Below are 22,828 nucleotides of genomic sequence, written 5' to 3'. Positions count from 1 at the left end.
TCAGCTTCCTTTCCTTCTGGAACCCCTATTATGCGGATGTTGTTTTGTTTTGTGTTGTCCCAAAGTTCCCTTAGGCTCTCCTCCTGCCTTTTAATTTTTTTTTCTAGCAGTTGCTCTACTTGGGTATTTTTTCCCATCTTGTCTTCTAGCTCACTGATGCGGTCCTCTGCTTCTTCTAGTCTACTCTTGATGGTTTCTATTGAGTTCTTTACAGCAGCGATGTCATTTTTCATTTCTTCTTGGTTCTTCTTCATTTCCTCTTGGTTCTTGCTCATATTGTCGAATTTGTCTTCCATTCTTTTCAGCCACCTTATGACCATTTCTCTGAATTCTTTTTCTGGAAGGTTGCTTGCCTCCATTTTGTTTACTTCCTTTTCTGGTGATGCCTGCTTTTCTTTCATATGTGGGCTGTGTCTTTGTCTCCCCATGGTCTCTCTTCTCTGGTTGTCTGGTTATGTAGTTCTCTCTCTCCTGCGTTGATTTAAAGGCACAAAATACAGCACTACCAGGTACAACACACAAGGCACTGAACAGAAATGTATTCACGATATTAATAACCTCCAATAAAGGTGACCACCAGAGAAAGGCAAATTAGGGGATAGGAGAGAAAGAAGAAGAGGAAAAAGAAAGAAAGAAGAAGAAGAAAAAAGGAGTGTCAAAATGAAATTGGGAAAAGGGAAAAAAAGAAGACAAAAAAAAGTAAGAGAGACAAGAAAGAGAGTAAGAGAGAAAGGGAAACAGACTATATATATTGGGGATAAAACTCCAATAGAACAATCACTTATCCCATCAAATGCCAGCAACAAGTACCTGGGGATTAATACAAACTACAACACCAACTAATATTGAGTGAGGCAAGGGAAAACAGAAGCACTAAACAAACAAAAAAATAAACAAAAGAAGAATAAGCAAAACAATCTCACAAAAAAGCATAAAAATTCGATATAATCTACATTCAAGTGAACAACAACAAAAGGACAGAGAGAAAAACAATTTTTTGCATAGTTAAGACAGCGAAGAGAGAGGTGTGTATGGACTTGGAGCAGGGGAATGGAGATTAGATATATAAGTAGGGTGAAATTTTAACAGGGGGTAAACAGAAAGAATAGGGAAAATCTAAAGCAGGAAAGGGGTAAGATAAACAGGACACCAAAAAGGGAAAAGTGAGGAAGAGAGTGATGGCATAAAGGTAGAGTTGAGATAGAGTAAAATGATGCTAAAGGAAAGATAAAAATAGAATGTAGAACATTAATCCCAAAACAAAATGAAGAGAAAATAAAAATGACACTTAAAAAAAAAAAAGATAAAATAGCAGTAGTAATAATACGGATTGAAAATAAGAATGTAATAATTAAAAAGGTAAAATCAAGTGACGAAAAAAGAAAAAAAATTAGTTTCTTGAGTAAAAGATGCAAAAAATGAAAATAAAAATAAAATGTGGAGTAGTGAAGGTCATTCACTTCCTCTGTTGTTCTGTTTGGCACGCCTGTGTCTCACTCCGGACAGTATTGCAGTTCCCTGCGTTCCACTGCTCTTCAGTGATGTAAGCCAGTCCTGATTTTAAGCAGGCGGTGTGTCTTAATTCGTATTCCTTTATTTTTGATTACACAAGAGTCAATTTGTGATTCAGCCCCTGGGTGGCAGTGTTTCTGGATTGACTTCCGGGTTTATCTATGGCCTCTCTAGGCAGTGTTAGAGCCTTCTTTCCCTGTGGCACTCACTACCGGTTTGTGGGAGTGGGCTGCCTCAGAGCTGGCTCTCCGATGGTCACTCCCCGCTCTGATCCCCAGGTTCCAGAAAAACAACTTTCCCCTGCAGTCTCCCAGGGTGTCCCCAACTGGGTGATCCTATGTATTGGGCTTAGTAATCAGAAGCAAGGATTTCAAGAGGAAAAAGCCCAAGTGTGCGCACTCCGTGGCTGCGCGTAAGTCTAGCACACCCCTGAAATTCTTAGGGTGTCCCTGCACTTCAGATCAAAATGGGTTGCTTTTCAGAGAGCCCTTCTGTTAGCAGCTCTGAGGACCCCCTTCCACATTCACAGATCACACCAGCCCCAACAGCCACGGATTTTTCTAGGCACAGACTTCCCTGGTCCTCCAGCTCCCGCAAAACGCGCGTTCCTCTCTCGCGCCGGGACCAGAGACCTCACCTTATCCCAGGCGAAATCTGACTTTTCCGTGGTGGAGTGTAGAGCTCCTCTGAACCTGTGTGTTTGCGCCAATTGGGGAGCGTTGTTCTGGGGCTCGCAGCTGTTCCGTGGGTGCCGCGGCTGTGGATTCTCAGGCTTCCGATAAGCTCCACTTTCTGGTTCCAGATGGCGGAGGCTCCGCGTCCAAGCCCGCAGCTCCAGGAGGGGACCCAGCCGCAGTGGGAGCTGCCAGGTCAAGGGAACCCCATCTAGCAGTCTCCCACCTTCTTCTGGAGTTCAGCTGTCCCCCAACTTGCCAACAAACACTCCTAGTGCGACCCTCAGCTGTTCTTTCTTTCTGCTCCGGGACAAGGCTCGGAACACGTCTGTCTATTCCGCCGCCATTTTTCTCTCTCCTCTAAATTCTTCTGCTCTTGGCATTTTAATTATGATGTGTCTTGGTGTGGTCCTCTTTGGATTCCTCTTGTTTGGGGTTCTCTGCACTTCCTGGACTTGTAAGTGTATTTCTTTCACCAGGTGGGGGAAGTTTTTGGTCATTATTTCTTCAAATAGGTTTTTAGTATCTTGCTCTCTCTCTTCTTCTGGCACCCCCATAATTTGGATGTTGGTTTGCTTGAAGTTGTCCCAGAGGCTCCTTACACTATCTTCATATTTTTGGATTCTTTTTTCTTTTTTCTTTTCCGGCTGAGTGTTTTTAGCTTCTTTGTATTTCAAATCTTTGACTTGATTCTTGCGATCCTCTAGTCTGCTGTTAGATCTCTGTATATTATTTTTTATTTCAGTCAGTGTTAATTTCTAGTTGGTCCTTTTTCATATCCTTGAGGGTCTCACTAAATTTATCGGCCTTTTCTAGAAAATTCTTGAAAAACCTTATAACCGTGGTTTTGAACTCTATATCCAGTTGTTTGCTTTCCTCCATTTCTTTCGTTTGTGACCTGTTTGTCTCCGCATTTTGGCTGCTTCCCTGAGTTGCAGAGTGGCTTTGTGTGCTAGGTGTCCTATAGGGTCCAGTGGCTCAGCCTCCCCAGTTACCTGAGGTGGACACTCTTGGTGCACCCCTTTGTGGGCTGTGTGCACAGTCTTGTTGTAGTTAAGCTTTGATTGTTGTTGGTATCACTGGGAGGAATTAACCTCCAGGCCAATTGGCTGTGAAGATCACCTGTGTCTACGATGGAAGAACTTCTGTGCTCAGGACAACCTTATGAGACAAGGCTTGCAAAAGCCTCTGTGCTCAGCTTGCATGGGGTAGAGTCTCAGGGCAGAGCAGACAGCATTGGTTTCCCATCAGCCTTGCCCTAATAGGCCCCTGTGTCTCAGTGTCCCGTGATAATCGCTGCAAGCACCTCTGAGAGAAAGCCACCCTCGAGTTCTGCCCGCTGCCAGACAGTCCAGTTTCTCCCCCAATGAGTCTGGGTTCCCAGAGTCTCAACCGGAACTGGAGTTCAGTGCAGTCGGGAGCTTTTGTCTCCCTCCTGGTTGAGAAAGCCAGCTGCACATTCAGTTGGTAGTCCTCTCCATGCACGCGTCTCAGTACCTCTGCCTCCTGCGGCTCCTCTGAGTCTCAGTGTGCTTTTCTCTTTCCTTCTAGTTGTAGAATTTCCACTCAGCCAGCCTTCCTGTGGTTCTGGATGATGTCTGTTTTGTCTTTTAGTTGTAGTTTGGAAATTGTTGTGCGAGGCAGCAGTTTAGGTGTTTACCTATGCCGCCATCTTGGTTTCTCCCATTTTACTCCTTTCATTAGAGGCCATTATTGAATATACTAGAGGCCCAATGCACGAAATTTGTGCGAGGGGCTCGGCCCTTGCAGCCCAGGCAGCTGCCTCAGCAGTCCCGGCTTTGTTCGGAAGATCGTTCGGCTGTCCGGTCTAATTAGCATATTATGCTTTTATTATTATAGATAACCATATGTACTTTAGTTTTTAGATTTTGTTACTCTCTTTCTATAAATAAAAATGTACACTAGGAAGACACAACTGGATGGCTAGGGCTTGGGTCAGCAGGTATGCTGCCCTGTCTACCAGAGCCATGAGGGGCCATATCTTGTGTGCTGTGGACACTCTGGGGTCCTAGAGTGAAGTGAGCAGGGTGGAAAGTGGCCTCCCTGTCTCTAGAGTGGTATGTTCCTGGATTGTTGGAAAGGTTTTTTTCTTTGTATAAAAAGCTAGATTTTGTATTAGTTTTTTATTACCTAAATAAAAGCAAAATATGGTAAAAAATAAAAAAATAAAATCTTAAAGCCTTAGCCAGTGTGGCTCAGTTGATTGACCATTTCCCTGTGCACCAGGGTGTCGCCAGTTCAATTCCCAGTCAGGGAACACACCCAGGTTGAGGGTTTGATCCTCAGTCAGGGTGTATGCAGGAGGCAGCCGATCGATGTTTCTCTCCCACAATGATGTTCCTCTCACTCTGTCTCTGTCCCTCCCTCCCTCCTTCGCTCCCTTCCTTCCCCTTCCTCTATCTCTAAAGAAAAAAAACAAAACCCTAAACAGCATGTATAGTTTAGAGCGGAAAGTCCTTGTCTCCCAGCCTGCCTTTCTCAGTCCCCAGCCCTGGAGAATAGGATAACTGCTGTTAACTATTTCCTCTGTTCTACCAGGTGATTCTGTGAGCATAAAAGTGCATCCATCAGTGAGACATGCACTCTGTGTCCAAATCTGTGCCTTCTTAAAAGGCATCTCAGTAGCTTGCATGGGCCCAGAGGGTGCTTTAAAGGCCCACCCCTCCGAGCCTCCCATTTTCTTTCCAGCTGCCTCCCATGCTGTCCCACCAAAGTATGTGAGTGGCTCTAAGTGGTACGGCCGTAGGAGCCGACCTGAGCTGTGCGACTCTGCAACCAAATGTTTACCAGAACAGCAAGCCAAGGCCTCTGTGAAAAGCCAGATTCGACGCTCTGCATCTCTGGAAAGTGTGGAGGTGAGTCGGGTCGCCCCTTCCCCACCCCAGGCTGCCAAGCATTGGGGAAATGGCGATTCACTTAGTCACTGCTCACTGCAGGAAGATGTGAAGGGGCAGACGGGCATCCCTGAGCATTTGTCACCAAGAAGCGCAGTGCGCTTTGGAGAATGACATTTCATCCTGAAGTGTCTTTAGGCCTACTTGTCTGCGGGGAATTCAGACATTGGGGTGGTAGAGAGCTTGTACACAAATCACTTGTTTCTCTCCTTCCCCTGCTCACCACCACCATCTTTCAAGAAGACTATTTTTATGGTTTCACAGGAGTGAAGTGGTAATTGGCCAAGGATACCAAAAAGAAGGTGCCTTTCTGATGGAGCACCAAGGTTAGGAATTTGGATGTATCAAGCCCACCATCCCACCTGTCTTGAGCACTTAGAATATCCCAGCCATGCATTTACACCTTGGCGAGCATGTGCCAGCTCCTCTGGGGCCTTGGGAGCTGACTCTACTCCCAGTCTCCCTGAGCTGTTTACTGCGGCTTAGGGATTGACCCAGGACTTGGGCTGCAGGAGCCTCATAGGCTTCATGTCCACAGGGCAGATCCATAGCCTGTGAGTTAATTGGACCTGTTTTCAAGGGTTCAAGAAGGTTCCTGGTTCCTGCTCTCCGTGATGACACTTCTGTCAGATGGGGTGATATGGGGTATTATCTTTAATAAGATGGCCCTGGACCCCCAGATTAATTTGTTTATATGCTCAATGTTTATTGAGACAAAGAAGAAAACAAACAAATAGGTATTGAAATCACCACCAACAAATCCCACACATTTGCCTTTTTATTCTATTTTTAAGTTGGCCCACATGGTTGGAGGGCTGTGTTGGTGCATCTTTGTAGTGCTGTTCTACTTCTCAAAACTACCTTTGATCTCTAGAACTAGAACATGGGACATTGTTTTTAGGGTTGTCAGTTGGGTTCAAAAATGGGACATCCCACTGCTCCTACATTCCTGCCCTCAGCTCAGTCCTGGCTCTGAGGAGTGCCGAGTCTTGGTAACCGGCACTCATTCCAGAATCCATCATAGGACACATGGCACCTGTGAAAAGCAAACTTGGATGTTGTAGTCTGCTGCCTGGGTCACAAAACATGAGATGTTTGCTCTAGTCAGAAGTTTATTGATGGGCCTTCCCCTTTAGGATGCAGCTCTTAAAGGGCACCACGGTATCAGGGGCTTGCTATGCACCATGCTGTCCACGGAGCTCTTGCAGGGACAGAGAGACCTGCTTTCCTCTGACTGTTTGCAGAAATGATATGGGTGATGAGGACAAGTTGAGGACCTTCAAACCTCAAGTTGAGATCCTGTCCTGCGATGCAATGTTAATCAAAGCTCCAGGGCTATTCTTGAAGAGATGCCGGTTTGGGGAGCATTTTTCTCTCCAGTTACGTAGGGCATGAACTCTTTGTTTTTGTTCTTAAAAATGTTTGATGTTGACATTATTCAGGTGTCCCCCCCCCCCCCCCCCGCCAGCCCCCATCCCTTGCCCTCCTCTCTCTCCCTTGGACTTCACCAAACTGTTGTCCGTGCCCATAGGTTATGCATATATGTTCTCTAGCTAATTCCTTTACCTACTCTTTCCAGTCACCTCCAATATCCCCCTCTCCCCTGCCAAGCACTGGCCAGTCTATTCCACATGCCCATGCTTACGGTTCCATTTTGTTCATTGTTTTATTTTGTTCATTAGATTCCGCATATTAGTTAGATTATATGGTATTTGTCTTTCTCTGACCGGCTTATTTTGCTTAGCATAATACTATCCAGATTAATCCATGCTGTCCCAAAGGTTAAGAGTTCCTTCTACCCGTGAGGCATGTAGCCTCAAGTTACTCTGCAGCCACCTTACCTCTCCCCTTAGTGTTCCATTCTGTAGACGTACCATACCTTTGTTACCACTCATCTGCTGATGGGCACTTGGACTGTTTCCAGATCTTGGCTATTGTAAATAATACTGCTATGAACATAGGGTGCATAAATTCTTTCTGACTGGTATTTCAGGATTCTTAGGATATATTCCCAGAAGTGGGATCACTGAGTCAAAAGGCAGTTCCACTTTTAATTTTTTGAGGAAACTCCTTACTGTTTTCTACAGTGGCTGCACCAGTCTGCATTCCCACCTACAGTGCACTAGGGTTTCCTTTTCTCCACATCTTCACCAGCACTTGTTTGTTGATTTGTTGATGGTGGCCATTCTTACAGGTGTGAGGTGATACCTCATTGTAGTTTTACTTTGCATCTCTCTGATGATTAATGTCCTTGAGCACTTTTTCATATGTCTATTGGTCATCTGTATATTCTCTTTGGAGAAGTGGCTATTCAGGTCCTTTGCCCATTTTTTTAATTGAATTATTTTTCCTCCTGGTGTTAAGTTGTCTCCCAGATAGAAGCCTCCCTTCAGATATAGTCCAAAATTCCCAGCTCTGCATGGATTCGGTTCCCTCGCACCACGGGTCCAAGCAGGAAGGGTTAGAAAATCAGTCCCACGCAGGACTCTGATCTCTCCTGCGCAGCTGGCCTCAGTGAAACATGTCGAAATTCCCAGCTCTGCTCTGCAGTGTGGGCCAAAAATCCCCAACCTGCCCTGCTCTGCTACTCGCCCTGGATGGAGCTGTCTGGGAGGCCCCACAGGTGAGAGGAGGAGGCGTTCCAACCCCTCACTGGAGTGGGGAGAATCCTTTCCCCTTTCCCCAAGCCAAACAGTTTAGTCACGAAATGGTGCTCTACACAGTGCCTTTCTAGAAAGTGGAGGGTCCCTCAGAGACACTGCTGTGTGCAGTCCATAGGCCTCTCTGATGGACCCAAGCACCGCGGCATGGTCTTTCCAGCAGTCAGAGCCCAAGCAAACTTCTCAGGCTGGGGCTGCTAACAATAGGCACCCTCCTTCATTGGGAAGATATTGTCCTAGTCTCGTGGTCGGCAAACTGCGGCTCGCGAGCCACATGCGGCTCTTTGGCCCCTTGAATGTGGCTCTTCCACAAAATACCACGACCTGGGTGAGTCTATTTTGAAGAAGTGGCGTTAGAAGAAGTTTAAGTTTAAAAAATTTGGCTCTCAAAAGAAATTTCAATCGTTGTACTGTGATATTTGGCTCTGTTGACTAATGAGTTTGCAGACCACTGAGCTAGTCTCCCAGGCAGACAGATTCCCTCTGTCCGGTGCTATGAGGGCTCTTCTTCCAGTCTCTGCTGCTCTGGGTTTGGATCCTACGGGGCATTGAGACCCCACACTCCCAAGGGGAGGGAGCTTTGTAACTGATAATCGCTTGTCCTCTCAGCTGCACACCTGCTCCAGGGGGGCTCCCCATGGGATATATGTCCAGTCAGCTACGCTTCTCTTGGTTTTTCAAGTTGATTACACAGTATTTTAGCTGTAAATCCAGTCCCTGGCTGGGAGCAAGGGCATGTAGCCTCAAGTTACTCTGTAGCCACCTTGCCTCTCCTTAGATAAGCACTTGATTGTGTTTTTATTGTGAACTACTCTCTGTGTGTGAGGACCACCTTGCAGGGGTGGGATTTTATTTGGAGGAGCTGAATCTCACCAGGATGTTGTTCCTCTTCCTCAGTCATCCCTACCCGTCCCCAAGATATACCATCTAATTACTCCTGGTGCTCTGCCCACTGCTACATCCTCTGGGGGATTCATGTTCTCTTTTTCTTTTTGTGCAGAGTCTCAAGTCAGATGAAGAAGCTGAAAGTGCTAAAGGACCTCAGAATGAGTTATTTGAAGCAAAAGGTAAAGCCTTGGCCTCATGCTTGGTGCTTTCACCAGTGCTCCGAAAGCTCCAGCAGCTGGGTCTTTGGACAGTGAGCCAGCCGAGTATAATTTTCTGGGAAGCGTGTAGTGCGGATGGTGTCCTTGGTGGGCCTCTTCTCCAAGGTGGTTCTAGCTATGAGGCTGCCACTGCATTCTCAGCATCACCTGAGGCCAGACCCTCAGACGGAGACCACTGGCTAAGGAGGCAGTGTGGTTCTACCGCACTTCATGGTCTGCAGGGACCTGCACCCCCTTCCTGATGTGGATGAGTAGCCTCTCCCCTGCTGTGGATGAGTAGTCTTAGCACCTGTCAGGACCCCCGCCTGTGTCCCATATGGAGTGCAAGACATGTCCTGGTCCTTGGGAGCCTTATGGTAGCAACCAGGAAGGAGCAGCAAGTATACATAAGCAAATTGCAGTACATTGGCCTGTGATGTGTCTCAGGGCAGAAATGTGACTTAGAGAGAGGGATCTCAGAATTGACACTGAATTTCGGCTGCAGAAAAGTATCAGCAGTTGGCACTGAGTACCTTCTAGATTGTGGTCCTCAAGCACAGGGCTGTTCAATGTTTACCTCCACAGATTTCATGTGAACAGATCTGAACATCGCCTGTGCCACTGGATAAAGCAAATAGAGACCCTTCATGTTAGGAAGAGCATCCAAGCCATCATGTTTTAATTTTCTAGACTCAGAGCCTAAGGAAGGGATCTTGGGGCAGGTTATTCACAGAACGATTTGGTGCTTGCTCTCTATCCAGAGAGCAGGCTGGTTTCTTCCTAGCCTTGAACAGAAACCTTTCCATCTGGGTTAGAACACTCATGTCAAACCTCAAAGGATTTATTTACCTCCTGCCAGCCTTGAGAAGTAAACCCCAGTATCAGAATTGCTTTTACATTTTTCTAGAAATTTTAGACATTTTAATTTGGAAGTGATCTGAGAGGTAGCCTTTTCTGCCTGGTTCTAGTCTTGCATTTTCTTCAGCTGAAACCTATAGCAATATTTGTGAGCATGCAGGCCTGGCTTTCCTTGGGGAAAGTGTCTTTCTGGTTATTAGTTGGGTTATCAAAGTAATTAACACCACGGGGGCTCATCTACCTGAAAGGTACCGACCACTGACATAGAACTCAAGTCTGAATTAGGTGTGGCCCTGTGTTGAACTCTTTCTGTCTTGGGCTGGTTGTAGAGGTGAATGGCTGGTTAGAAGCATAGCTTATCTATGGCTAGCTTCTCATGGACACCCTCAACTTATGCGCTCTTCCACAAGTTGTTTCTCTGGCAAAACTTCAGAAACATTAGTAAGCCGACTAGCTAAAGTGATAAAGTTATGGAAACTGACCATCTGTCACCCAAACCTACTGATGAGTCTTTTTTTAACAGATTTTTAGAGAGGAAGGGATAGGGATAGAGAGAGGAAGAGAGAAACATCAATGTGAAAGTGAAACATCTATGAGTTGCCTCCTGCATGCCCCTAACTGGGGATCAAGCTCGGTTGGGCATGTGCCCTGACTGGGGATCGAACCTGCAATCTTCTGGTGCATGGGACAACTCCCAACCAACTGAGTCACACAGGCCAGAGCCACTGATGAATCTTTGCATCTCAAAGGCACCTGCACCTCCTGATGTGAGGTGGTATGGAGTGCACAGCCTCACCTGTGGAGTGTTTTTGCCAAGAAAAAGGAAAAAACTGAGCCTAAACCCAAATTACAAACTAGCCTTTGATGCTAAATTTGTTTACAGGAAATATTAGGGATAGAGGCACAAGTTATATGATACCATGAGGAAGCAAACAGACAAATCCAGATGGGGGACATTCTGTAGAACAACTATTGGTCCAGTTCTTAAACAAGGCAGTGCTAGGAATTGGGGGACAGGAGAGTAACTCATGGTTGAAAGACCTAAGATAAATAGTAACCAAATGCACTGTTTAGTATCAATTCAAACAAATAAGTCAATTTTGAGACAGTTGGGAAATTATTGATTTTGTTAGGTTTAAAGTGGCATTGTGATTATGTAAGAAATGTTCATATACTTCAGAAATACTACGTATTAAATAGGTAGGGGTAAAAATGAGATCTGGCATTTATTTTCAAGCACTTCAGCAATAGCAAAAAGGGAATAGTTGAAGTCAGCATGCAAAGCCTTTATCATCACAGAGCCCGGTGACAGGTGCACTGGGGTTCAGTGGACTGTGCTCTTTTTTTTTTTTTTTTTAATATATTTTATTGATTTTTTTTACAGAGAGGAAGGGAGAGGGAGAGGGAGAAGGAGAGGGATAGAGAGTTAGAAACATCAATGAGAGAGAAACATCGACCAGCTGTCTCCTGCACACTCTCTACTGGGGATGTGCCCGCAACCAAGGTACATGCCCTTGACCGGAATCGAACCTGGGACCCTTCAGTCTGCAGGCCGACGCTCTATCCACTGAGCCAAACTGGTTAGGGCTGGACTGTGCTCTTTACTTTGGGTAGGTTTGAAACATTTCTAAAAATTAATTTTTAAAAAATTTTTCATTGTAAATACAAATAATGCAGTCCCCTTTTATATGCTTTCAATGGTGTGACTTCAGTAGGTTCCCTTCAGAAAAAGCTTTTCCCACGTGGAGCAGAGAGGTTTTATTATGAAAATTGCAAACACAGAATGAAGTTGAAAGAATTGTACTGTGAATGTCCATGGACCCACCACCTACATTCCACTTTTGATGCTTTGCTGCTCACCTATGTCCATCTGATTTCAGAGTAACTTACTGGCAGGTGTTTTCCCCCTCGGGGCTTTCATCTGGAGCATCGTGTTTACCTGTCACTCCCTCTGCTTCAGGCCAGCTACCAATCTGGGGTTCTGAGGTGTTTGGGAATACCCAGAAGTCCTGCAGCCCCTTCTTTGACACCCCTGAGAGCCAGGTTCGGGCCATCTGGGAAGAACTGGGCGTTGGCAGCAGTGGACACCTCAATGAGCAGGAGCTGTCTCTGGTCTGCCAGAGCATCGGGCTCCAAGGACTCAAGAAAGAGGTAAAAGGGGCCGGGACAGACCACTCTCCATGACTACGATGGCCGTGGTTGATGTTGGATCTGGAAAATCCTTTCACCCTGCAGATACTGATTCAATTGTATTAACTTCTGGTCATAAATTCTTTGGTGACCTCAGCCTTGCCAATCACTCAGGATTCTTCTTCCGCCTATAAGACCCTTTTCCCCTACCTATGTGGCCTTTGTTCCACCTCTGAACCGAAACACAATGCCCTCAGAGCCTGGCTATACTCCCAACAACTGTATTCACTCCTCCTTTCCTTTTGCAAGGGCCAAGGGGAGGAGGAACAAGCAGTGGTGATGGGGCATTCCCGCCCCCTCTTGCTAAAGTCCCTCTCAGCCCTACTGCCCTTGCTAGACCATGAACCTCGGGGGCCAGGCCATGCTCCATATATACATCTTTTCTATCCTCCAGCAAGTCCCTGCCACATTAGACACTGAATGGGTATTAGTGGGATTTGGGAAGTTCAGGTGGCACCCATTCACAGCAGGATGAAAACTGACTAGATGTGTAGATTTCACAAGCCAGAGCCTGGGGAGACCAGGTGTGACCCAACAGTTGAGTTTGGATGAGGACAAGCAAACTGCCCTGCTTGGAGAGGGAGGGTGAGTGGGAGGGTGGATGGGTGGGCCTGGATGGTTGTAGCTGCTGGTGGATAGAGCCTCTGAGCACAGGTGTGGTGGCTTTTGTTTAGGAACTAGAAGACCTGTTTAACAAACTGGATCAAGACCAAGATGGCAGAGTGAGTCTTGCGGAATTCCAGCTTGGCCTGTTCAATCACGGACCTACTTCACTTCTGGAATCTTCCTCTCCCGTCAAACTGAGCAGGTCCTGGTCTCATTCCCAGGTAAAATGGGACAATTAAGTCTTGAATCACAGCATTAAATGCTGTCACCCTTTGGCCTTCAGCATTTTTTCACAGGCCTGACCCTTCTGCCTGTGTTACCACAGTGAGCCCCAGCAGTTGGTCGGGGCATGCACACATGTGTGTAAGTGGGAGGCAATGTGACTTAGATTCTAGAACCACACAGATCTTGGCTTGCTTCTCCCTAGTTGTTTGTCAGTGGGTATTACCTTCGCTGAGCCTCAGGCTCCTCATCTGTGAAATGGGCACCCACACCATTGGGGTTTTATGAGAATTCCTTGGTAGTTCTTCACTGTGTCTCCTAGTGTGGGAAACACTGTTCCAATAAGAGAACCCCCTCTCCCTCCTCCCGACCAGTGTCACTGAAGGATGCTGAATGACCCTATGATTACCCTCCAAGTGCTCATTAACCTGTGTTCTCTGTCCTCACATACAGATACCAGGTGTCTGCAGTTGGAGGAGAGCAGATTTCAGGCAGTTGTGATTTTGTTTGGTGACTGTTGGCCTAGTACTTGGTTTTCTCAGCCCCAGGACAGTAAGGCCGCCCTCTCCCACCACAGGCAGGCGCCCTGGGAGTCTTCCTGATACTTCTTTGCTGACATGGCTGATTCTGTGGTTTGTGGGTGATGGTGCAAAACCAGTAACATTGTTCTCTGCCAGGCTGGGTAATTTGATCATCAGGTTTCTGAATCTGAAGTCGGGAAGAGCAGACAGAGAAGAAACTAGGAGTGTTGTCAGGCCACATAGGGTCAGAGACCACAAGGAAGTTCCACAAGTCACGCACAGAGCCTCTTGCCATGTCCTGAGATGGAGGCACAGCTGGAGAAGGGCTGGAGCCACAGGAGCAGGTGCCCAGCCAGCCGAAACCCCACCGCTGGTCAGATGCCGGTGGCCACGCGAGACCTGGCTGTCCAGGAAGACTGTCCAGGCTGACATGGCTGTGGGGTGGAAGGTGTCGCATCCTGGGCACGTGGACTCTGTCTTCACATGGCAGTGCTTGGTTCTCAGATGTGTGCCACAGATGGAGATTTGCCTCAGCCCCAACCAGCCCGCATGGTGGTCCCTGTTCCCAAGCTCAGTCCTCAGAGAGGAAACAGAGGGAGGGAGACTAGGGTGGTCTGGGTGCATTTGGGTATCTGAGTTTGTCTGTGGTGGCCATGCATTCTTGAGTTCCCTCTCCCCTTCTGTAAACATGATACTTTGTAGGGCTGAAAAGTGCCCAGCGCAGTGTAGTGAGCACCCAGTTTTTAAGTAACTGGGAAGTGGTAGGGGCACAGTTGAGGGTAGACGAGGGCAGGCGGCTGCTGCATCCTCAGGAAGGGCAGGCGGCATAAAGGCCAGTGATCCCCTGCTGAAGAAGTGAGTGCTGCTAGGGAGGTGGTGGGCTGGCAGGGGCTTGGCCAGGCCAAGGGAATGCCATCTGAGTAGGGGAGCGGCCATGGAAGCATTGGGTGAGAGTGTTTTAGGCAATGGGACAGGCTTGCAATGTTCAGGAAGAGCAAGGAGGCACTAGAGCCTGTGAGAAGGGGATGAGAGAAGACTGGCGAGGATTGTGTCTCTGCAGACGTAGCAGGATCCCTGGTGGCTGCAGGAAAGTGTGCTACTGCTCATTCCTGTGGCCTCAGACAGCAAATGCTTGTTCTGAAGGCAGAAAACAGCCTCCTGTCCGGGGCAGAAAACAGCAAGGAAAATAATCTTGCCTTGTGGATTCTTATAGCACCTAAGCTTAGCAAGTCAGTTTTCTGGCCAAGAGTTTTTTTTAATCCTCACCTGAGGATATGTTTATTGACGAGAGAGAGAGAGAGAGAGAGAGAGGAAGGAGAGAGAGAGAGGTTGCCTCCTGTATGCGCCCTGACCAGGGATAGAACCTGCAACCTAATGGGGAATCGAACCCACAACCTTTTGGTGCACAGGATGATGCTCCAATGAACTGAGCCACCCAGCCAGGGCTGGCCAAGACTTTTTTGCCTTCATCTTAAAACTCCCTGAGACTGTTTCTGAGGAAAAGCTCGGGCTGTCCCACCTCCTCTCTTTAACTTGTCTTGGGTTTCTTTCCACAGACTGCACTTCCTAGAGCTGGCATGTGCCTTCTTGGGCTCTTCTTTTATGAAGCCAGGCGCACACCATTACTGATTCGGAGAGAGATGTGAGACTTCTTCATGTCTCCCACTAGGTGGTGTGTGCTGACAGGCCGGGCCACTAGGGTGCTGGGACATGTTCCTTGCACAAGGCCTCAATGGATGGTAGGAGTGGAGGTACCCAGGGTCCTCAAGAGAAAGTTGAATTGGGTGTAAGGAGTCCTGGGTTCAAATCCCCACTTTGCCACCTGCAATGCTATGTGATCTTGGGCACATTGAGCAATGGTGCCGTGCCTTTGTTTCCTTGTCTGTGAATGGTTCCTATCAAGCCTCAATGACACGGTGAAGAGCTGAGCCCAGGCTGGCGAGGTCGGGAAATGTTGAAGATGAACAGGAGGCCCGTGTGCTCACAGGCATCTCCCTGATTCCCACACAGGTCCTGGAGGAGGGTGGCTGCCACACCACCACGACATCCTCTCTCGTGTCCTTGTGCTCAGGACCACGCCTTTTCTGCAGCATTGACAATGGCACCGGCTTCGCCTTTCCCGAGCAGCTCATTGCCCTATGGGCCCAGGAGGGGATTCATAATGGCAAGGAAGTCTTGCAGGTATGGAACTGGTCACTCCCAGCTTGCCACACTGGGAGGCATCCAGGCTGTGTGGGGCCAGGCAGGGGACCTCGGGGCCATCTGCCCACAGAGGCAGCTGGGCAGAGCACCCTCTAGACACAGGGTGTGGAGAACCCCATGTAGGGAAGGAAGGCTAGTTGGAAACACTTTTTTCTTTATTTTTTGCTGTTAAAATATAGGAAATTTTCACTTAAAAATAATAAATAAAAAGCAGAGGAAACATGAATCCATTTGAAAGTAGGTTTGAATATTTTAGGCATTTCTCCCAGTGCATTTCAGCCTTGGAGACATTCTATTTTTCTGGATGAAGGAGGTCAGTCCCACAGACAAGGTGGTGCAGATGTTCTCTTCCTTGTGGTGGAGATGTCTTAGTGAACATCACTCTCCGAGGATCTGAACGTTTTCTCCCAGAGTTGCCTGCCCAGCTTGTTGAACTCTTTTCCCTGCATAGCCCCTACTCACCCCAGATCTTCTCCCACTGGGTCAGGCATAGGGAAACTCATCCCAAGCTCCCCCCTGCTCTTTCAGGGGCTGGTCCAGGAGACTGTCCTCAGATGGGTCCAGGCCTCTTCCTAGGGGCCAGGCACACCTCCCCGAGAGCCACAGGGTCAGACCCTGGAAAGAATGCTGGGGGAAGTGTGGTGAGCTAGACTGACTATTTTCATTTCCACATTTCACTTCCTGTTGTTAAAAAAGTGTCAACTCTATGGAAGTCTATAATATAGTAAAGCCTGCCTCCCCCGCTTTGCTCCCATTCTCCAGGAGTGGCAACAGCTAATGATTTAGTGGACATTCATTCTACAGAGCTTTTCTCTGGCACAAAAAAGAAATATATATTTAAACATCCCAGTTAAAATTTTTTGGGTAAAATTGGTATTATATCCTGTATCTTGCTAATTTGTGTTATTTTTTCTTTATTATTGTACAGGTTTTTCCTGGTATAAATATGGGCATTTAAAATGCTTGTATATCTTCCTGCTTTAATGCTGGCATTTCTGTAGGATAGATTCCTGACCTTTTGATCGGTTCTGTCATATTGCCTCCAAAAATGCCCTTATTTAATGAATTTATTTGTTTGTTTTGTTTTTTGTTTTTTGTTTTTTAATCCTAATGAGAGTGTCTTATTTTATTTTATTATATTACTAGAGGCCCAGTGCATGAAATTCATGCATGGGGGTGTGTGTCCCTCAGCCCAGCTTGCACCCTCTCCATTCTGGGACCCCTCGAGGGATATCTGACTACCTGTTTAGGCCCAATCCCAGTAGGACTGGATCTCACAATCCAGGACTGCTGGCTCCCAACTGTTCACCTGCCTGCCTTCCTGATTGCCCCTAACTGCTTCTGCCTGCCAGCCTGATCACCTCCTAACCACTCCCCTGCCAGCCTGGTTGATGCCTAACTGCTCCCCTGCCAGCCTGGTCACCCCTAACTGCCCTCCCCTGCAGGCCTGGTCACCCCTAACTGCCCTCCCCTGCAGGCCTGGATCCCCCCTCAACTGCCCTTCCCTGCAGGCCTGGTTGCCCCCAACTTCCCTCCTCTGCTGGCCTGGTCACCCCCAACTGCCCTCCTTTGCAGGCCTGGTCCCTCCCAACTACCCTCCCCTGCTGGCCTGATCCCTCCCAACTGCCCTCCTCTGCTGGCCATCTTGTGGCAGCCATCTTGTGTCCACATGGGGGCAGCCATCTTTGACCACATGGAGGCAGCCATCTTGTGTTGGAGTGATGGTCAATCTGCATATTACTCTTTTATTAGATAGGATTTTATTTTATTTATTTTTTAAATTTCTTTATTGATTACGGTGTTACATATGTGTCCTAATTTTCCCATTACCCGCACTAACTCCCCACCTCATGCCCTCACCCCCCTGTTGTCTGTGTATATTGGTTATGCTTATATGCATGCATACTGTCCTTTGGTTGATCTCTCCCCCTTACCTCCACCCTCCCCTACCTTCCCTCTGAGGTTTAATGGTCTGATCGATGTTTCTCTGACTCTGGATCTATTTTTGTTCATCAGTTTATGTTGTTCATTATATTCCATAAATGAGTGAGATCATGTGATACAAAAATGCCCTTATTAGCACAAACGAACAAATGTGAAGGAGCCCAAAGACAACCTTTAAGATAGTCTGCCTAGTTCCTTGGGCCAAATCCTCCTGGGCCTAAACTCAGCCTTTGCCAAGTCTGGCCACCCAGCAACCTTGGGCAGAGCCCAGATGGCAAGGCCAGACCTGGACAGCTGGCCTTTAAAACTATTGTGAGAACTAGAGGTTGAGCCTAGATCACAGAAATTGGCCCCCAGGAAGGGCAAAGAGGAAAGGGGCTCAGGATTTTGAAATTCTCCCTGAAACCCTGTTCCTGAGTCCCAGTATTTGGAGGTGGGCTGGCTGCCATCATAGTCTGACCAGTGGAGAGTTTCAACCTTGCCTCTGACATTTCAGAATTTACTCTTTTTATTGCTTTCCTGTTATTAGAGCATATTTCCCCTTCTAAAACTTTTTAAAAAAATAGATTTTATTGATTTTTTTACAGAGAGGAAGGGAGAGGCATAGAGAGCTAGAAACATTGATGAGAGAGAAACATTGATCAGCTGCCTCCTGCACACCTCCTACTGGGGATGTGCCCACAACCAAGGTACATGCCCTTGACCGGAATCGAACCTGGGACCTTTCAGTCCACAGGCCGACGCTCTATCCACTGAGCCAAACTGGTTAGGGCATAAAACTTTTTTTTTTAATTTATTTTATTGCTGAGAATATTTCAGATGCACCCCATTTTCCCCACTTTGCCCCACTCCACCCATCTCCCACCCCACCCCAGGCCTTCACCTGTCTATTGTCTGTGTCCATGGGCTATGACTAATTTGTACTTCTAAATTCTTTCACCTTTTCACCCATCCCCCTAACACTCCTCCCATCTGGCAACCGGCAAAATGTTCTCTGTATCTATGAGTCTCTTTCTGTTCTGCTTATTTTTATTTTGACTTTTAGATTCAATTGCTGATAGATATGTATTTATTGCTATTTTATTATTCATGTTTTAAATTTTTATTTCTTCTCCTCCTTCTCCTCTTACCCCTCCTCTTTAAGAAGACCCTTTAACATTTCATGTAATACTGGTTTGGTGGTGATAAACTCCTTTAGCTTTTTCTTGTCTGGGAAGCTCTTTATCTGACCTTCAATTCTAAATGATAGCTTTGCTGGGTAGAGTAATCTTGGGTAGGTCCTTGCTTTTTATCACTTTGAATATTTCTTGCCACTCCCTTCTGTCCTACATAGTTTCTGTTGAGAAGGATGTCAGGTGGTGGGACTCTTGGTGCTCCAGGCTGTTGTCAAGGTTCTTTTCTATCCTTCTGCTTGCTTCTTGGTGGTGTTGTTGTCAGGTCAGGCTTCCCCGTGCAGCTCCCCAGACCCACAGGTCCATACAGCAACTGACTTCACAGGGAAAAGGGCCTGTCTCCTCCATCCCCTGTCAATCCCCTTGAGTCCTCTGCTTGAGGTATGGCCTCTTCTGTGTCAGTCACTTTGCCCAGAGAGGGAAACTCTGACCTGGGTCACACCCACCGCTGAGGCAGGGACCATGAAGGGGGCAGAATTGGGCATTGACAGGGTCGGAGAGAGGTGTATGGGTAGGGGAGAGGCCTGTCCAAGAGGCAGACTTTGCTGATGGAAAAGTGGTAGGTGCTGCCTATAGGACAGCACGGATCACGGCCTGGGCTGTCCCTAAAAGAGCCAAGAAGTGTCTAGAGAAGCCACTGATCCTGTTCTGCCTGATGGGTCTTGCTTTATCCAGAGCCTTGACTTTAGTGTGGATGAGAAGGTGAACCTTTTGGAGCTGACCTGGGCCCTTGAGAACGAGCTCATGATGATCCATGGTGCCACTCAGCAGGCGGCCTTGTCCTGCTACCGCCAGGAGCTGAGATTCTGCCAGTAAGAGCCCCCATGTGCTTGGGGTGGGCCTGGGAGTCAGCTGGCTGGTCTGGTCTGGTCTGGAGAGGGGAGTCCAAGAAAGTGGCACTCTGCCCTCATCTACCCCAAATGCCCAGTCCCGGGAGTGGGGGGTCTGCACCATCTTTCCCACTGACTTTCCTCTAGCTCAGGGGTGGGCAAACTTTTTGACTCGAGGGTCACAATGGGTTCTTAAACTGGACCGGAGGGCCAGAACAAAAGCATGGATGGAGTGTTTGTGTGAACTAATATAAATTCAAAGTAAAGGAACGGAGGGGAGAGCAAGAGAACCCTCCGCTCTTTTGGCTCCGCGGGCCGGATAGAACAGCCGAACGGGCCGTATCCGGCCCACGGGCTGTAGTTTCCCCACGGCTGCTCTAGCTGGTGGCCGCAGTGGGACCAGGAAAAAGCTGAGCTGTGAGAGCAGGACGAGGGGTCCCTGTCCCTCAGGTTTTGTCCACGTATGTGGTTTCACTGTGGCCTGAGGACCCAGTGAACTGCTCAGTGGTCGCTGCTGGGGCTTTTGTGGCCACAGAATTTAAGGGGCACTGGCCTTCTCTCCCACTTAGAAATCGATGTCAGTCATCTCTTAGCCCCCTCTGTCAGTCTCACAGAGAAGGATTTGAACTTGACGCTCATCCTGCATATCCTGGAGCTTTCGCAGCAGAGAGGTGGAAACCCTCCAGTCAGTAGGTTGTGCTTCTGAGAACAGCCAAAGGGCACTTGGGTTTGGGTGGCTGGAGAGGAAAAAGAAGTATTCTTTAAACATGGCCACCAAGTAACAGGCTAAGAATACATTCCACTTTAATTGGGATCAGCTTTGGGTTCACTGAGTATTTAATCCATTGGGGTGGGAGGGAGGGGGATGAGCTCTGTGCTCCTTCAGTGGGAGAAATAGTCACCAGAATAGTGAGTGCCAGGGGTGAATTGAGAGCCTCTGGGGGGTGGAGTGGGATGGGGTGAGTGGACAATCCAGGGCCACACACATAGATGGTCTTCTCTCTGGGGGACTCACCTTGCACTCACTCAGATGCCAGGCTACAGGTGTCGGGGCTGTGGCTAGGCAGGGTATTGGTTGGCCACCCTGCTCCCCTCATGTGTCCAACCCCAGATTAGATGCTGAGGACACCTGGGGTTCAAGTCCCCACTGGAGAACTAGGGGGACTCAGATGAATTCTCACCATTCTGTGGCCTTCTGGAGGTATGGCACACTGTAAGCCTTTAGGCTGGACTTCTTTGGTTGAGAAACCTTGTAGAAACTTTCCTTGGCAAGTCATTTAACCTCTCTCAGTATGTACATCTGCAAAATGGGCATAGTAATGGTACAAACCTCTTTAGGAGGTGGATGGTGGTGGCGTGAGGTTAGAGCACAGTGCTGGACCATGCTGTGCACTCAGCGAGTGCTGGCCCTTTTATCGTTCGTGTAGACGCAGAGCTCACTGGGCCCAGAACATGTGTTCTATTAACGTTGTCTCTTTCCTGCGCAGGGGGCAAGTAGAGCAGATGGTGAGGGAACGAGACAAGGCAAGGCAAGATCTAGAGAAAGCGGAGAAGAGGAACCTGGAGTTTGTAAAGGAGATGGATGACTGCCACTCTGCCCTAGAGCAGCTTACAGAGAAGAAGATCAAGTAGGTCCTGCCATTGGTGCCCGAGCCCAGAGCTGTAGCTCCTTGCAGCAGGGCAGCAGTTTCTCAGCCAGAGCTGAGGGCGGGTTGTGGACGGAGGGCTGCCACCAGCCAAGGCTGTGGTCATGGACATGGCAGAGCCGCGGCCCTCCTATTTCACCTGAGCCAGTAGAAATCTAGAAGACACACCTTCCTTGAAAGAAGAGAGAGGGGTGCATTTAAAAAGTGGCCTTACCAGCCAGTCAATGATTCTTTCATCATTGATGTTACTATTTCTCCCTCTCTGTTCCTCTCTAAAAAACAATAAAAATATATTTAGCCCAGCTGGCATGGTTCTGTGGTTGTGCGTCGGCCTAGGAACCACAGTTCGATTCCCGGTCAGGTGGCATGTACCTGGGTTGCGGGCTCTACCCCCAGTTTGGGGCGTGCAGGAGGCAGCCAATCTATGATTCTCTCTCATCGTTGATATCTCTCTCTCTCTCTCTCTCTCTCTCTCTCTCTCTCTCTCTCTCTCTTCCTCTCTGAAATAAAAAAATATATATATTTAAAATTTTAAAATTAAAAATATTTTTTAAAATCTCAAAAAAATAAAATAAAATAAAAAGTGACCTTGCTCTTTATGACGGGTGCATGGTGGAGGCATCTAGCTGTGCTTGCCTGTGAGCTGCAGGGAAAATTCCTCTCTGCTTCCCTCTCTTTGCTCTGCTTCATTTATGCGGTCTGTCCCACTCAAGCCAAGTGTTCTGTGTGTCAGTAATCAGTAAGACAGATGGACATTTTGAGACAGGGCTAGTGGATGGCTTTGGAGCTTGTTTGCTCAGCAAGAAGGAGCCTGACATGGTGGAAGAAGCTCAGAGCTCAAAACCTGACTGTAGTTGCACTGGGCAGACCCCTGGTGAATGGTCTGCATTACTTGTGGGGCTGGCAGCTAGACAGACAGTACAGTTCACTTGCCACAGTCACACAACCAATGTGGCCTGAGGTTTAAACCCCAGGTCCTCTCTCTTGGTCTTATGCTGTTTCTGAGAGAGCATTAGTCCAGGCCTGCTTTATCCTGGGGGTGTAAGCAATGGACCCTTAAGCGAGAGGAACCCTGAGGGGTAGAGAGCTCATCACTGTCCCAGGATGGGGTTGTCCAGTCACATAACCACCGTCCTACGTCAGCTCACAAGGGCCCCACCAGCTCCCTCTACACAATCCATATACTCAGGGTTCGCAGAGACAGCCCTGGCTGCCCCTCCTAGAACTGCCACCTTTCCATATATCACAGTCTGTGGGGGAGCGGCCTCAAATCCACATCCACATGCTTCCTAATTTCAAAGGCCTGGGTTCTCTTTTCCTTCCTAGGGGTGGCTAGGGAAGGCCAAGTGAAGTAGGTTGAGATACTGGTCTGCTCACCAGTTGGAATCCTCACCTACCTCTGTGGGTGTTGAGAAGGCGTATGTGAGAGATTGCATCAAGGGATGTGAGTGTGTGAGAGTATGTATCGGTATGAGTGAGAGTGCATGGGTATGAGTGAATGAGCAAGTGTGGGTGTGAGCATACACACATGCATACTCACTTCCACCAGCTCCTGTACTCTTAACAGGATAATAGTAATTTTCAGGAAAGCTAAAAATTGAATATCCTTTCGCCAAACTTTTAAAACTATTTCCAATCAAACTTGAGGAACTAAATAAATATGGGGTCTCCCTCACTATACCAGTAAAGTGGTGTCTGCAAGGCCAGGAACCCCAGTGTGAAGAGATGGGCCATGGACATCTTGACTTCTGCCTAGACACTGGCCGTGGCCTTGCTGAGCCGCTCAGTGTG

At 47.8% G+C, this 22,828-nt stretch overlaps 1 protein-coding gene across 4 annotated transcripts in view; it reads left to right on the top strand.

Moving 5' to 3' along the window:
- Positions 1–22,828, top strand: part of NINL (ninein like) — a 148,400-nt gene that overhangs the window by 78,608 nt on the left and 46,964 nt on the right. For 2 of the 4 annotated variants that reach the window (XM_080685886.1, XM_080685885.1), the window contains exons 4-10: positions 4,896–5,062; positions 8,762–8,828; positions 11,665–11,855; positions 12,569–12,721; positions 15,254–15,424; positions 19,237–19,373; positions 20,879–21,019. In XM_080685886.1, the coding sequence (XP_080542012.1) occupies positions 4,896–5,062; positions 8,762–8,828; positions 11,665–11,855; positions 12,569–12,721; positions 15,254–15,424; positions 19,237–19,373; positions 20,879–21,019 (1,027 nt within the window). The remainder of the gene's footprint in view (positions 1–4,895; positions 5,063–8,761; positions 8,829–11,664; positions 11,856–12,568; positions 12,722–15,253; positions 15,425–19,236; positions 19,374–20,878; positions 21,020–22,828) is intronic. The other 2 variants (XM_080685888.1, XM_080685887.1) reach the window with 1 other exon arrangement.

Source organism: Plecotus auritus (assembly GCF_963455305.1).
Source record: "Plecotus auritus genome assembly, chromosome: 8".
NCBI classification, from domain to species: Eukaryota; Metazoa; Chordata; class Mammalia; order Chiroptera; family Vespertilionidae; genus Plecotus; species Plecotus auritus.
This window is presented reverse-complemented; position numbering and strand designations above follow the sequence as displayed.